Here is a 17,845-nt window from a genome sequence, read left to right on the forward strand (position 1 = left end):
CTATAGACTAGACTATAGACTAGACTATAGACTAGACTATAGACTAGACTATAGACTAGACTATAGACTAGACTATAGACTAGACTATTGACTAGACTATTGACTAGATTATAGACTAGACTATAGACTAGACTATAGACTAGACTATAGACTAGACTATAGACTAGACTATAGACTAGACTAAACTATAGACTAGATAATAGTCTAGTCTATAGTGTAGCCATATTTAATATAAAAATTTAGAAGTAGTTTCCTACAAAAACTTGCTGCAATTCAAGCTCGATTTTTACTAACCCCTTCATGTTTTAGTTTTAAGACAACTCTATCAAAATTCCGAAAATTTCTATAATTTTTATGTTTTTTCTTCTTTCTATCTTCTTACAGAATGCGAAAAATGCAAAATAAGCACAAAAAGACTAAACCTCAACAAGTTCTGCAAAAGAGATTACGGTAAGAAAATTATAAAATTCTTAAGAAATCGTTTTTGTAATTTACATTATTTCCAAAAATAATAGCAATAATGGCCAAAGTGATTGGACGGGAACAGAGTACCGAGGTAACGAGCAGCGAACAATATACCAAAGAAAATCAAAATCAACAAATGAACGACGCCGACAGCGCGGAAACGGACGAACAAATGGCAACAGTGAAATTCGATATACAGATACAAGCAATATTCAAGCGAACACCCCTAGAATACGCAACTACGAATACAATCCTAAGACGAGGTCCTATGACCTGGATCATACCAGTGCAGAATTTAGAGTGTAGATGTCCCAAAATTAAAATGAATAAGTAAGTTTAAACTGAAAGAACCGATTTTTTAATTTTTTTATTGAAATTTGTTTTTGTCTTGTTGCTACTTTCAGATCTTATTTAATTTTGGGTAAAGATTCTGAAGCTCCACCCGGTTATCTGGGTATTGGTCCTCGTTCTATTGTTATTGAGTGGAAAGATGAATGGTATCGGCGCATGAAACGTTTTCAGCGCAGAGCGCGTACATGCGAATAAATTAGTTTTTATTTTTATTTTTAATAATTTTAATTTTATTTTTCTCTTTAGTACTACTTACTATATCATTTCATTATTAAGCAATTATAAGAATATTTAATATGTAACCTGTAAGCAGTAAAACTTTTTAAACAAAAAAATATGTATTAATAAGAAAAACATAAAAATCACAAAAAATTAAGAAGTTTTAAATGTGTATAAACGAAAAAAATTTAAGAAATTTTTTAATTTTTAGTTTTAACAATTAACAGATAAAAATAGATTTTATGCAAAAACAAAACTTAACTTTAAAAAAAATTAACAAAAAGTGAATATTTGGAAACTTAGTTAAGATGATGATTTAACAACCGGCGGGTATTTATAACAGTATGCATAGCTCGATAACTTTCAACAATTTTTAACAAAAATAAAGTTTACAATGAGAAATTTTTAATTTTTTATATTATTATTTTAGATTTTTCCACATTTTTAAAACCGTGCCGTTAATTTAATTATTAAAGATTTGTTTATAATACCACTAGAAGTAGTCCCACTGTGCATAGAATAACTGCAGGGGTTTAAATTTTAATTTTAGCAATAATAGACAGAATTATAGCTTATTTTTTGGTCAATATTTCAACATAGGAATTTTAAAATTAACTTAATTTAAAAAAAGCTTTCAAAGAAAAAAGCTTTATTACCCTTAATAGAAATATAGATGAAAGCTTTTTTTGCTTCTCAGTTTAACCAAAACGTTATTTTTTTAATATTATGTATTCTACTTCACTCAAAGAACTAAAAAGCTCTCGAAGTAAAAACCTTTAATACTCTTAGTAGATATATTAAAGAAAGCTTTTTCATTTCTCAGTATCAACAAAACTTTAGAAAATGTTCTTACATATGTTTAACTTCACTAAAGGAACTAAAAATCTCTACAAGTAAAAAGCTCAAAGTTTAAAAAGCTCTCGCTGACCCAAACACATATAACTTCTGTAATTTTATAACATTGTCAACTCAATAATCTCAAGAATAATATCCCGACTAGTTTAGCACAAAGCTTTACAAGCTCTTGTTGGTCGTTGTTGTTAAGATCCGTTAAAAGAGTTAATTATTACGGAACTAGTTACTAGGGTTAAGAAATAATATTCTTATCTACCAAATATATACAATGTGACATACAGGACTTTAATACGATTTAATATCAGATGTCATCATGATAAAAGGTCACGTGGTAACTAAATGCTTTACCAAAAGCTTTATTCGTTAACGATATACAGAGTGGCGGAAAGCTCTATGATTCACTGATTCATTAATAGTTATTGCTTCTTTAGGAAAATGAGCTACAAAAGCATTCTAAAAGATCTTTTGCACTTAAAAAACTTCAATTTGCCCAAAAGCTTTTGTAGAGGTTAGTTATTAGCGTGAACCCACACTAGTTATTAACTTTGAAAGTTCCACTTTAAATTTTATACTAATATTTGGTTGGAGGAAAAGCTCTGTAAGAACTTTAAGCAGTTCAACAGAATATTGATAAAGTAGTGGACACTCCGATATCAGTTTGAAATATATCAAAAATTCTCATTAAATCTTTCATCTTATCTACTAATTCGTTGAGGATCAGAAGTTCACTATCACAATGTTAGGTTTTAGGTATTCCATTAAACCTCGTAACTGAAAAATATGGTAATTTTATATAGAACAACTTCTATGTTAAATATGTAGACATTTTCCGTTTCACACGAATATTCCGCGAATATATAACTCCTAAGATAACGCTAAACATTTCTTATGTTTCACCTCATCGAAATATATAAAAGACCGTAGCAAGGAATTTCTTCGCAAAACATAACTCTATCACGAATATTCCTTGAGTAAAGCATTCAATGACCATTCGTCGAGTTCTCTAATTTTAAAATATACCAAAGATTAAATGTTCTTAAGCTGATGGGTCTATTACGAAGTTAACATAATCTCAAAGGAATTTTCAATGTAACTGACGAACATATTGGATGTACTTGGTAATAAACTCTCGGTAGATAGTTAGCTCTCTCATTCTTTGTTCACACATACCTACGTAAGCGAATGAAAGTTTCAATGCTGGAGTATAAGATATAGCTCTTTGCCCGTTCATACCTTAAAGTAGGTATCGGGAGAGAGAGAGAGAGAGAGTGATAAATCAGTTATGTTTGACTGGCTAATGTTAAAGCAAGATATCTTGCTCATATGAGAGATCATGAGTAAGCCCTTTGATGAACCCATTTCTTAAGAGAAATTCAAATAAACTTTGACCTGCGAGGAATTCCATTGTTCTAAAACTGAGAATAATTTTTTAATTATATATAATTTGAAAAGTTTTTAATACATAGCACCAATTTCATATATAGAAAATATGGGAAAATTCTTTGAAAAAAAAAAAATTTACAAAAATTTGCAATAATTCTGTTTATTATTATTAGTTTTTTATAAATTAAGCAAAAATTAAATAAATTATATACTAACTGCATTTATTTATTAAATAATAATTTTATACATATATCATTTGTAAATTGACTTAATTTTACTTTATTTTTTTTAAACCAGCACCATTTTGTAAATAAATATGATAATTTTTAAATAGTAAACAATTTTGAAGCTTATTTTCGAAACATTTTAATGAATAAAAAAGATATCAATTTCAGATTAGGAATACTCATGTAAACGATAAAAGGACTTTCAAATTGTAAAGTCGGTGTAATATTCAATTGTCGCGCCATAACTCTGGTGGCGGATCGAAATATTCATGGACATTTGGACGCTCCAAATAGTGGCAATAAGACCATGGACACAACTTCTATGAATACATTGGTATAAAGTTCATGGTTCCCAAATAGTTCAAATACAACTTCACACCAAAGTTAGAAGCAAATCTATGAGGGAGAAAAGTTCTTATATCTGAAGACCAAAACAATACACCAACTAAAAGTACCAAACTCTTAAAAGATTTGGTACTTTTAGTTAACCTCTTATAATGTTCATGAAACTGCACCTATGGCAAATTTGATCGTGCAAATGAAAGTCCCAATTATTTTCTATATCTTTTTAAACCCCCTTTATATAATTTAAATTAGTTTGTAAAAATTTTGAACTTATAGATCACAATCCGATATTTCTGAAAAAAAAATGGTGCACGGTACTCAGGATTCGGCAAAGCCGAATATTATTATTTTATTTAAAATTTTCTTTAGTAATACTAACGAATATTAATCAAAATAGTTTTTAGTTTTGTTCCACATCAAAAATAGTTGATGAATTCCTATCATAAAAAGAAAATAATAAACTCTCCACAAAAATGAATAACGAATAAAAACGAATATTTTAAATATTTTTATTTAATTCTAAAAATTAAAGAAAATTTATTTAAAAGATTTCCAAAACGAAAAAACAAAACTTAAATAAAATAAAGCAATAATATTTAATTAACAAAATCCTACTAAAGTAGCAATTAAAATAAATAAAACTGTGTTAAAAAATAACCTTAAATACTTAATCCCGCCCACAAAAAAAAACAGAAATAACACGCCCATTTTAAAAAACAATAACAACAACTACAATATAAAATCAAATCCTTCAATAAACAAAATAAACCAAAATGCAATAATTTTTAATATTTAAATACTTTTTGTTAATTATTCTTATAACAACAACACATAAAATAGTATTAATTAATGTATAAATTACAAAGAAATATTTAATATTATTATTTTTTTATTTTATAATTTAATCCTTAATAAAAACATTTTTTTCTATATAAAATATTAAAAAAATATTCTATTATATATTTTATATATATTGAAAAACCAACATAATATTTATAAAAATAATCTTCTTAAGTCTGATAATTAATTCATCTTTTGTGTAATAATTTTATTGTAGTTTTAACAAAAATATTTTACTGATAAAAAACATACACACAAACACAGGAAAACATTATTTCTCTTATAAATTAGTAAATAAATGAAAAAAATTAAATTTTGAAAAAAACAAAAATTTATATTTTAAACAAAAGAATTAAAAGTCCATATAAACTGCATTGCACAAAAATTCTTAATGTCCCATTTATTGAATATTTTAAATATCGATTTAATTGAATGTCAATTGAAAAACTAACAACAACATGAAGAAAAAACATAAAAAAACAACACAAAATTATTGCAATAAAAAAGTATATCTTATTAAAACAAAAACAAAATGTATTAATAAAAAGAAACTAATATTGTACAGTTAAACAAAAATAAAAGTTGTTTTAATTCAATTTAAATAAGAAAGAAGGTAGGAAAAATCAAACCCGACTAAAGCTGCGTAGTCAGATCTGCAGTTGTCAGATCTTACAACGTTGGCAGAAAAATGTTCTAATAATTGTGTGAACTTACGCTCTGAGTTTGAAACGTTGTCTGAAAAAGCATTTTTGACAATTTTAAATGACACACAATTGTAAGTTGACACGGTTATTAGACATTTTCTTAACATTTTACTGACAACATAGTAAGATCTAACAACTGTTTTAATTCAATTTAAACAAAAAAGAAGATAGAGTCAATCAAACCTGAATAAAGCTTCGTATACACGGTTGTCAGATCTTACAACGTTGGCAGAAAAAAGTTCTAACAATTGTGTGAACATACACTTTGGATTTGAAATTATTAGACATTTTCTTAACATTTTACTGACAACATAGTAAGATCTAACAACTGTTTTAATTCAATTTAAAAAAGATAGAAGGTAGAGTCAATCAAACCCGACTAAAGCTGCGTATACACTTTTGTCAGATCTTACAACGTTGGCTGAAAAAAGTTCTAACAATTGTGTGAACATACACTTTGGATTTAAAATTTTGTCAGAAAAAGAATTTCTGAAAATTTTAAATGGCACACAATTGTAAGTTGACACGGTTATTAAACATTTTCTTAACAATTTACTGACAACATAGTAAGACCTAACAACTGTTTTAATTCAATTTAAACAAGAAAGAAGGTAGAGTCAATCAAACCCGACTAAAGCTGCGTATACACGTTTGTCAGATCTTACAACGTTGCAGAAAAATGTTTTAATAATCGTGTGAATTTACACTTTGGTTTTGAAACGTTGTCAGAAAAAGCATTTCTGACAATTTTAAATGACACACAATTGTGAGTTGTCACGGTTATTACACATTTTTTTAACATTTTACTGACAACATAGTAAGATCTAACAACTGTTTTAATTCAATTTAAACAAGAAATAATGTAGAGTCAATCAAACCCGACTAAAGCTGTGTATATACGGTTGTCAGATCTTACAATATTGGCAGAAAAAAGTTCTAACAATTTTGTGAACATACACGTTGGGTTTGAAATGTTGTCAGAAAAAGCATTTCTGACAATTTTAAATGGCACACAATTGTAAGTTGACACGATTGTTAGACATTTTCTGAACATTTTTCTGACAACATAGTAAGATCTAATAACTGTATGTACAAAATAAAGTTATCACTGTTGATTTTTTTTAGATTAAAAGGGTTAAGAACAATAGATGTAAAACTATGCTGAAAAATCACTGGGTTCCATTGTTATTTATTTTTACGATTTCCTGGAGAATCTAGAATAGACAAAAAAAGAAAAGACTCTCCAAATAGTGGCATAAATACCATAAACATTATTATACATATTGAGTGAGACAACTTCTATGAGTATATTGATATAAAGTTCATGGTTTCCAAATTGTTCAAATATTAAACGAACACTGTACACCAAAGTTAGAAGCAAATCTATGAAGAAAAAACTTCTTATATCTAAAAACCAAATCAATACAAACTAGAACTGTGGCCTTGTTGCTGAGAATAAATGAGTTCAGATGCCGAAAAATAAAAGGTAATACGAAATTTCCCTAACCTGAGTTATACTCTACAGCTAACTAATAGGAATATCGTCCCGTCCGCTTCGTGTGAGTCAATATTTTGCCAGTTCATCAAAGACCTTATTACATTGTATATTGTAATACCCTGGTAGCCAACACTTAGAACATTTCTACATTTAACTACTAGAGAAAGTTCATTGACATAAATTCTTACTACAGAACACAGATAGAATTTTCATAAGAATTTTTAGCGAAAGTTTTATAGGGACCTACTGAGTAAGTTGGTACTAGATAAGCAGTCAAAAATGAGAATGGTGCCACGCGCGTAGCATATGTTGAGGATATTAAAACCAATTGGAATTAAACATATTGCTTCATCTAGAACTAAATTGCACCAAAATACTATTGCTTGACTCGACAGGTACTTTAAATATCATACTATTTACTATATATATAATTCAAGAAATATCCTTGAGTACATAATTTTAAGTCATAACCTAAAAATCTTCCATTAGTAGGCTCTGCATTATCAGGGTATGCAGGTTGCATTAATGGAGGAACTTCAAAAAACACGAATTTTTTTATTAAGCCCAACAGGCTCGATAGCGGCACAGGGACATTTCTCCTTTCAACTTATTCTAAAATGGAAGTTGTCTATCCAAAATTTATGTGAGCACCAGACTTTTTTACCTTTCCCTCTATATTGTCTTTATATTGTTAGAATATCCAGGGAAAATAAGTGTCTTTTGTATTTGGCCGGAGGCTTAATAATCTTCCTAGAAACTATTCCAGTAATAGTCGATTTCAGGTCACAGCTAATCGAGAGCTTCTAAGTCCCTGGCTAGTTTAGGATTGCCAAATTTATCAGCGGGTTACTTAAATCCAAAAAAAAAATGACCGAAGAATTAATCCCAAGCTGTAAGGAATTTTAGGCCATTACCTTAAAAGTTAAAAAGTCAACCATGTAGCAATTGAACATGTTTTTGGGTTTGTTAGCGGTGCCTGCAACCCAGCCGGACAAAAGTAAACCCACAGGCATTTTTCACCAACCAGAGGGGTGTTCATCAAACGACGTTAGCTAAAAAGCCTAACGAATCTCTTTCTTTGGATGACTTGTTCTCACTAAACTAGGCTAAATCTTTCCGGCCGATCAATAAAATCCTTTCTTCAATGGCTGATAACTCGACTAAAAAGCAAAGTTTGAAACAGTCAGTAACAACAAGAGGAGGTCAGACACAACAATTCGAGAAGAAACAACAAAAACCATAGAATATATTTTTATATAGATTAGATATCGAGTTAACCTCAACTCGTCCGAGCTGTAAACGATTTAAATTATTCCCAAGGTTGCTGACCTCCCGCCTCTCAGCTACTCAAACGATAGATTTTTTGAAGGACCAGTGGGATAGATCTTAACAGATTTTGGTATTTATAACGCGATATCATTTAGATGATTTTAAAATCGACAATCCCTAATACTCAGTCACGACTAGAAGTTGGGTATCCGAATCTGAGAGCACTTCGGAAGGAGTGAGATTAAGATCAGGGACACGACTTATATGGTTTCGATTCAGACTTTCTTTGAGTCTACCAAGGAGGCAACAAGAACAAAAATGTTCAAATTAATAGAGATACGGCACAGAAAGAGATTTCGCAACATTTCGTCCACAATCCACAGTTGACCAAAAACTTCTACGTGGGAGTGAATGAAGATAAAGAGGATATCAACGTCACTGTTGTATTCATCTTTAGGTAAATGTCACACAAATAAACTTTAAATCATCCAAAGCAACTTCGGCTAAAACCGGGTCAGGTTTTTGTCATCTATCCATTTTACTTGCCCAGTTATTAATCAAGTGGTCTGGCAATATGAAATTAAATTTAAAAGTTGTAATAAAATCGTTTTTATTTAATTAAAGGCATTTATGTAAAAAACAGCAAAAACCATGACAAACAATTAGTTTTTCCCGTTATTTTGTATTATCTTTCATTACATTTTCCAGCATATTCGATTTTCTGCTGTATACGCTTTAATTCAATTACATATTTCTGTATATTAAACAATTAATTATACATGTGCATAAATTAATTAATTTAAGTCAGATTTTTTGACAATTAAAATATGTTAATATGACAAAACGAACATGCAAGAATATTTATTGAATTGTTGCAGGCAAAAAAAAAAGAATGGTTACCCTGACAGGTGGATAAAAATAGGTGACAGGGTATATTTTGAACTAAACTTTTACGACTTATTAAAAAATTTTGAATTCTCTGTTAATAAATTGTCTAAATGTATGTGACAACAAACTCCAACAAATTTCTATTCCATTTTCGAAATCTCAAAAATCTAAGAATGTTAAATAAACTAAATCTCAACAATTTCATAGAGAATTCAGAAGTTTTTGGCCCATTAAATCTTGGACCACTCCATTGTATAAGTCAAATATGTACACATGTCGAACAGGTATTTTTACATCTTCCCCTTTGACTGCAGAAGAAATTTCATGTTATTGTATAAAATTGTGTTAATTTGATTTTTGGAATTTAAAACACAAAAAAGTGGAAGAGGGGAGAGATTAAATTCAACTGGCTCCTTTTTCAAGTCTCCATATGAGTGTCAATAATTGAACATTCCAATCCAACAAGAAAAAACTATAAACCACTCGTGTAGCATCACAGCAATAGGACATCCGTTTAACGGGTGCACATTTTATTTAATATTTTACATTTATATATGATTTTAAAAGTCTACATACATACATACATATGAATGTATGTATAAAAGGTTGCCATGACAGGCAACAAGATATCGTTTACAACAAATAAAATGCAATTTTATTATTACGATTATTATAACGATGCAATTTCATGTACAGGTGCAACTGATGTTTTATCATAAATGTGTGTATGCCACATACACACACTCACACACACACATTCATTTGTACATACTCAAATATTACCACGCTTAAAATATATTTATTTTATTGAATGATAATAATAATAACAAAAAATTGTGTTGCACAGACACCAACAAAATACAATAAGAGAGAGAGTATCCGCCGGTTCCAACGGAAATCCGAAGTTTATTTTTTCGATAGTGGAGTTTGTAGTGAGTTTGTTTGGTATTAAATTTGATCAATGTTGTCAATACACATACAAAAATATTACTTTTTCATTCTTAACATTTTCTCACAAAATCAATCTAAATGAATCAGATCAAAATTAAGATCCCTTTTAGTAGTTTTATAGATTTTTTTTAAGTTTGCCTACAGTACTTTTTTGGGTAATTTAAAAATTTAAGAAATCATTAAGAACTTTGAAATTATATTTGAAATGAAGAAAAGAAAAGGATATTGCCAAACATCATATAAAAATGCTATCATTTAAGTACAGACTTCAACCAGTTTTCTAATTGACATCAACAGCAGTATTACCAGTCCTAATATCAAGATCTAGTAAAGACACCAATTTATCTACAAATGATTGGAAAAAACCCCTAGATTGTTTTTCTACATCGACAACAAGTGTTGCCAGAAAATTTTAAGTCATCACCCCAATCAAAAGCTTGAAATCCCCAAAAATCTAAATTTTTTAATTGAAATCCCCACATCTGGCTACAATGTTGACAACACTTAAGGCGTCTTCACACGAGCACACAAGTAATATAATTTTTTTCAACATTTTTTGTAGAAAAGTACGGATGAGATCGTCTAAACGCAATATATAATGAAATCATTGCACATAGAGAAACAATGGATATGAAATATTTGACAGTCTCTTAATTTTTTGAAATTACAAAGTAGTGAAACAGCTGTTTCCATCTTATTTTGTTATACAACTTTAATTCTCATTTTTGTCATACGGATGAAATCTCTTCTTACTTTTTCATTAGACTTTATGTACGTAAAGTGTGATCGTCTAAAGGTTCCTTTATTTTGCTTAGATATTGCTAAAATATGTATCTGTTCGCCTGTTCTGTGTTTTGTTTGTCTGTTGTTCAATGTATTTTCATTTCTTCCGTTTCAAAAATATATATTTAAAAATACATACATATATATGAATATCATGTTTTTTATTCTGCTTGTTTAATTTTTCGTATGTTTATTATGCACAAATATGAGATTGTATTTCCATATTTTTGGTTTATTTGAATACAACTTACAAATCATTTATTCATATTGTGATTACAAAAACGTTCGGTTGGGGACAAGTACAAATTTGAATGACAACATTTTAGAGATGGTAGAGAGATATCCAAAAAGGTACTATTTGCAGTATGTCAAATTTTGAATGGACTTTTTATAGGGGCTAGGGTCAAACAAGGCCCTATAATTATAAAGTATATGATGGTCATCATTGCTACTATACAACTTGGTTTTGCAACTTTTTGTCGACATACGGAATATTCAACATAATTATGAACTTAAAAGCCCTATTCGGCGGTTTCAGTTGTATGGGGGCTAGGTGATATAATAGACCGATGTGAACCATTTTTATTAGGGTTCGTCTACAGTACCGCAGAAGATCATGTGTCAAATTTCATTGAATTATCTAAAAATTGCGACCTGTAGCTTGATTACGAGGTTTACAAGCCCTATTCAGGGGGTTCAGTTGCATGGGGGCTAGGTGAAATAATGGACCGATCTTAACAATTTTCAATAGGCTTTGTCCCTGGGATAATAGAAGATCATGTACCAAATTTCATTGAATTATGTTCAAAGTTTGATTACAAGGTTAACATGGACCGACGGACAGACGCAGAAAATTCTGAGCCGATTGGTATACTTTAAAGTGGGTATAGGACCAATGCTATTGTGCGTTACAAACATCAGCACAAACCCAATATACCCTCTCCACTAAAGTGGTGTAGGGTAAAAACATGTCACAGGACATGTACATAGTAGACGGTTATACAGAGAGACACTAAAAAGTTTGTTGGGAACTGCAAGCCATTGATGCCAAATGAAAAATCGTGAGCAAAGCGGAAGACAAAACGGATCTGGGAATCTTCATATCAGCTGATAAGACTTTATTAAACTCTTAGTGAACCACAACCGAATACTCTTTTTAAATGTAATATTAGACAACAAAATTAGTCGTGCAGATTCAGACAATAATGAAACTTTGGAACTCTTTATTTGTCATTTATGACATTTTATGAGCGATATTATTTGCGACAGTTCTGGAAAATGTGTTTCTGAATATCAAACGAAAATGAGCGTAAAACAGGCTCGATTTCTTAAGATTAAACGATGATTCTTTGTATAGATAAGTTTTTTCAACTACCTCTTTTCATAAAAAGGAGAACACACATATTCTGATGAACATACTCTAGGCTAGTGAATTACAATATAATGGGTAGTACGCGAGATTTAAGCTTTACTTGATATTTTAATTTAGTTTCAACGACTCTTAAAATTATTTTCATTGTCGTAGTGAATGTAATGGTACTCTTCATTACCCAGCAGTTCGACGGGACAGTCCCGAACTGACCACTTAACTTACCACTTGTGGTGGCCCCTAGCCACCTGCCTACCCAGGTGACCGACCATTTTAACATGGGCTTGTCCTACGAGGAAGTCAATCGTCACTCTACACCCTACAAAGAGATAGTAATGAGACGATTGCCTCCACTCTCGCTTACAAAGGGGACACTTAAGTGACGACTGTCTTTATTCTCGATTCTCTTGTAATCGAGATTTATTTGTGAGGAAAGACCAAAAACATACGAATTGGAGTCATGGAACTAAAATTTAAAAATTTCAAGTGTCTACTCTCCAGAATACTATGGGACAATGATATGACGATTGACCCAAAAGTTATAAATTTGAGTCAACCGGATGGTGGCATATTAGTAGAAAATAATAATCATTTCTCCAAAAGATGGATAAAATAACTACTTTCGGAAGTACAACAAAAAAAACAAATTTTAAGAGTATAATCTCTAGGTTACACTAGGTTAAGAGTATAATCTATAGGGTACAATAAAAAAAAACAAATTTTAAGAGTATAATCTCTAGGTTACTTGAGGACAGTAAAGAGAAGACTGTACCTGCTCCCGCTTACAAAGGGGACACTAAAGTGACGACTGTCTTCATTCTCGATTACAAAGGGTACATTCGTGACGAATGACCCAAAACATACGAATAACGATCATCCAGGTGGGTAACTATTAGTGGAAATTACTTTTTCGTATGCATTGACTCTTTGTCGAACTGCTGGGTAGTTTCATATAAATTTAACATCTCAATGTTAAATAGAGTACGATTTTTTATATATTTATGCTATTTTTGGACCAGTTTTAGTCCTATTGAATGTACTCTTTTTGGAGCGTAAGAGCTAGAGTCAGAAAAAAAGTAATTAAAGGGATTTAACTAAAACTATAACATGTACGTACGTCGTGACATTATTACTACTTACACAAATACTACTTTGTTCTTTAACTTAATTAAACAATACAAATATAATGTCCCCGACTTTTGATATTTGTACCAAAACAAAAATTCTCATCTCTGTTGAAAATTGGGAACATGTATGTATAAAAAAAACTTTTTTCATTCATAAATTTCGTGTCACACCGTGACCCATCTGTTTGTTGCTGTGGTTTTAAGAACATTTTCACCGCTCCTGTTGCTATTGCCAACAATACATAATTCCTGTTGTTATTGTCCGTTAATACTTGTTCCTGTTTTATTCCAGGACTTTTATATCAGAGTTTTTTTTATATATTTTTGTTTTAAACTTATATTTTTGTGTATGATATATGTTCAATGATAATCAATTTATTATTGTACTCTATAGCCGCAATAAAAAAGTAGAATATTGTACTTTAAATACTAGTTATCCCATTGTTGGCATATATTGTTTCTGAGGTTTATCTTCTTGTGAAATTTAAGGATTATAGTTTAAAAATAATAGTTGATCAAAACAGTAGTAGTTTTAGGCCTGAATTTAAAGAACTCAAGTAAATGTCCTTGTCAACTTTTTCCCGATGTCTTACAAAACCATCTTATAGTATTTGTGCAAATTTTCCGTTAATGATAGTTTGCTATCAAGAAAGGTTTCAATTTATATTGCGGCAGGATAACTATCCATATTTTCGTCCATCACGCACTTTGTAAATTGGTTTAAAACTTAATTTAAAATAATTTTTTAATTGTATTTTTAATTGTTTATAATTATTATTGTTTAAAGGAACAAATTCACTACAAATTTAAAAAAACAATTTAAGTCTAACGGTTTTGTATCACCCTATATCTATTTTCAATAACAAACACCATTACCAGAAACACCCTGTCACATTTTCACAAACCAAATTAGGGTTTCATATAATTGAAACAAAACGCCAACTTTTTGTGTTCAAAGTTTTTTTTCTTTCGCCATTTATAGATTTGTTAACTTATTCTAAATTTTGCTGAATATGACCTATCCTTCCGCAGTTATAACAGCATTATATTTCAGATCTATTTTTTTATTTGAAGCCTCCTAAACTGGCTTCTTCAACTCAGTGACATTTGTCATTGTGTCTGCGCAAATGAGCCGGGTTTTTTCTTTACTTTGATAAATGCAGTTATCTTACATGTATGCAAAAGCGGATGATTTTCCTCTTGAAAAATAAACTGCAGCGAACGATTAATTTCCATTGCAACGTCCTCTATCGTCCCATTGAATTTTTGCACTCTTTTACTTAAATTCATTCGGTAGATTGTCACTGGCGTACTTATGTACGTTGTTATGCCACTGTTATGCAATGTATACACGGTTGTTAGATCTTACAACGTTGACAGTAAAATGTGCATAAAATGTCTAATAACAGCGTAAACTTACAAACTTTGTCTTCCAATATTGTCAGTAATGCTTTTTTTCTGACAACGTTGCAAAAGAAAAAATTTAAGTATAGACGATTGTTAGACGTTTTCTGAACAGTTTACTGCCAACGTTGTAAGATCTGACAACCGTGTATCACTGCAGATACGCTCGTATACTTTTTGCAACATTTAACGGTCGCATTCTTAAAAGATTTATCTTTATAATGATCATCCTGTTTATTCATTAAGAACACTCATAATTAGTGTTGCCATACCAAATTTTAATTTAACGTTCTCTCAGAAATTCCCGGTATAATAATATGTTTATATATACAAAAATACAAATAAAACTTGAAAATGGCACTAAAAGCTTAGTTTAAATGCAACAATTTACTAAGAATAGTTTTAATTTTTCATAATTATTCCTAATTTTAACACCAATATAAAAATAGCCGCCTTAAAATAGATTGAAGGACGCCGTCAAAATTTTTAGTGTCAGCCGCCGCCTTGGTTTATTTATGTCGGCGCAGGTCTTTGGTCATAATTCATTTCTTTGTGTCGTGACGTTTTTATTTGGATTTTTCTTTGGACTATTAAAAACTTATAAATTTTCATACAAAATTTACGTCAAAAATTTGCAATAATAATATATAACTATTATTTACCGTAAATTGCTATAAATATTCTACAAAAACTTAATAGAATTTATGCATGAGCCGTAAAAATTACACTTGGAAAAAAATAGAAAGTAAACAAAAGCCGTCAGAAAATATTTTTTTTCGTTGGCAAAAAAAAAAAAAAACAGGAAAGTCTCAGAGTGGGTTGTGGACGGTTGTGGGTAAGTGGGAGAAAGGAAGAAAAACACAACACATCTTGTGGTAAGGTTGCAAAACTTGAAGTAAACTACAGAAAAAATGGCTGGCTCAGCTTTAAGAAGACTTATGGCAGAATATAAACGTAATTGTATAATCAACACAAGTTGTGGAGAATTTAAAATATGCTAATTGTTTCAAAATATCTATATTTTCGCTATCACTTATAGAATTGACTTTGGACCCACCGGAAGGTATTGTGGCCGGTCCCGTTAGTGAAGATAACTTTTTTGAATGGGAGGCTTTAATAGCGTAAGTTGTGCTGTTGTTTGTTATACAAAAAAAGAAATACTTTGCTAAATAAATGTCATTTATTATAGAGGCCCTGAAGGCACTTGTTTTGAGGGTGGCGTTTTCCCTGCCCGCTTAATATTCCCGCCAGATTATCCCTTAAGTCCCCCTAAAATGAAGTTTACTTGTGAAATGTTTCATCCTAATAGTAAGTTATCATTATTTGATTATTAATTATGGCTACTTTAATGAATTTGTATAATTTTTAAAGTTTTTGCTGATGGCCGTGTTTGCATATCAATATTACATGCTCCAGGCGATGATCCTATGGGTTATGAATCATCGGCTGAACGTTGGAGTCCTGTACAAAGTGTAGAAAAGATATTACTCAGTGTTGTTTCAATGTTGGCTGGTAAGTTTTACAATCTTATATTTATCGGCATTATATTTTTATTATAGTTAAGATTAATTTTTTTGGAGTTGGACAGTAATCACTTTTTTCAGTTAGAGCTATATTATGTAATATTGATAGTAAAATAGGAATTGCTTTTAAAGTTTATGATTTATTCCGTGACGAACAAGTGGAAATTGCGTGACTTAACCTTCGTAGTCCATAGATGATATGTTACTGATTTGGTAAATCTTTTAATTTCAACTCCTTTAGCATAGGTTAGTTTCCATTCATCTATCCTCTTTACATAAATTCGTCTTTGTTTCTGTGTTTCTCTGCTTTTGGATTTTCACTCTTTGAATCTAATGACGTCCGTGTGGATGTGTACTTTTTATGGGTCACAGCCTTATGATATATTCCCCAGTACAAACTTATAAACATTTCTCTTTTAAAAGTAGCAATTATCCAATTCACAATCGATGTCGTATCGTAGTAGTGTTGTGTGTCATACATATTTTTCTTTCATGTTCTCTTTGTTTCTCTGCTTTTGGATTTTCACTCTTTGAAAATAATCAAATTCGAGTGGAGGTGTACCTTTTTATGGGCCATAACCTAACCTTTTGATCTATTCCTCAGTACAAAAGTAGTAATTGTTCAATTTACAATCGATGTCGCATTGTTGTAGTGTTGTATGTCATAAATAGAATTTTTTGAAACACCAATAAATTAATAAAAAATTACGATATACTACAATGCAACACAGATTGTCCAACGATGTTACTATTATGTTATTCAGAGAAAATCAATTTTTATCCAAATTTGGTTAATAATTTATGCAATTTAACGGTAGGTTAGTGGTGGCCTCCGGTAGTTAAGAGGTTAGTGTTCTAGTTTGGTAGACCGAAGGTGGTGGGTTAGATTCCTACCTGTGGCACTGGTTGAGGAGCGCACAACAGGCCCAATAGGGGCCTAAGTGTATTCCTTCAGATTTGGTGTATATACATATGTACATCCTCCTTTCAATCTAACGAGTTTAGATTGTAGCGAACTAACTCCTTTAAGATCTTGTCAAATTCATATTTAGAATTTTTATACATCCACAGTTATCGCGATAACATCCATTGTTCGCGAACACAAATTACGCATTTCCAAAATAAAATTGCTAATATGTAATAACATTTTCCATTTTCAGAACCCAACGATGAATCCGGTGCTAATGTTGATGCAGCTATAATGTGGCGTGAAAAACGCGAAGAATTCAATCAAATCGCCAAACGTTTAGTCCGTAAGACTTTGGGTTTACCATCATAAGAATTTCTGTTTTTTATTAAACATTAGGCAAACAAAAAAAACATCATACAAAAGCAACAACAGCAACAAAAATTTAGAAAAATCAATGAAAACAAATAACAAAAATTGCCTCTCTCTCTTTCTTACAATCTTTAAATTTCAAATTTTTTAAAACAAAATTACTTCCTTTTTTCATTATCGTTAAATTCATTACTAAACTCTCCCACAGCAGCTTTAAAAGTGTGTTTTTTTATTTGTATTTTTAATTAAATATATATTTTTTGTTCTCATATGTATTTGAAACCAAAATTAGCAAAACCTTACTATTTTTAATTTAATGATGAACTTATATAAATATTTTTTTTAACAAAACAAGAAAATTTAGT

General features: G+C 30.3%; 2 protein-coding genes across 3 annotated transcripts in view; both read left to right on the forward strand.

The window, feature by feature from the left end:
• LOC111679255 (netrin-A) overlaps nucleotides 1–1,792 on the forward strand; it is a 140,885-nt gene extending 139,093 nt beyond the window's left edge. The window contains exons 6-8 of one of the 2 annotated variants that reach the window (XM_046945984.1): nucleotides 385–450; nucleotides 516–795; nucleotides 870–1,792. In XM_046945984.1, the coding sequence (XP_046801940.1) occupies nucleotides 385–450; nucleotides 516–795; nucleotides 870–1,011 (488 nt within the window). In that variant the 3' untranslated portion in view covers nucleotides 1,012–1,792. The remainder of the gene's footprint in view (nucleotides 1–384; nucleotides 451–515; nucleotides 796–869) is intronic. The other variant, XM_046945985.1, reaches the window with a different exon arrangement.
• A 13,426-nt stretch (nucleotides 1,793–15,218) lies between these two features.
• LOC111679254 (ubiquitin-conjugating enzyme E2 G2) lies at nucleotides 15,219–17,521 on the forward strand. Its single transcript, XM_023440789.2, has 5 exons — nucleotides 15,219–15,632; nucleotides 15,718–15,799; nucleotides 15,868–15,986; nucleotides 16,050–16,190; nucleotides 17,362–17,521. Exons 1-5 carry the CDS (start codon nucleotides 15,590–15,592, stop codon nucleotides 17,478–17,480), a joined length of 504 nt encoding a protein of 167 aa, XP_023296557.1. The 5' UTR covers nucleotides 15,219–15,589; the 3' UTR covers nucleotides 17,481–17,521.
• The last annotated feature ends 324 nt before the right edge of the window (nucleotides 17,522–17,845 follow it).

This window comes from Lucilia cuprina, chromosome 3 (assembly GCF_022045245.1).
Source record: "Lucilia cuprina isolate Lc7/37 chromosome 3, ASM2204524v1, whole genome shotgun sequence".
NCBI classification, from domain to species: Eukaryota; Metazoa; Arthropoda; class Insecta; order Diptera; family Calliphoridae; genus Lucilia; species Lucilia cuprina.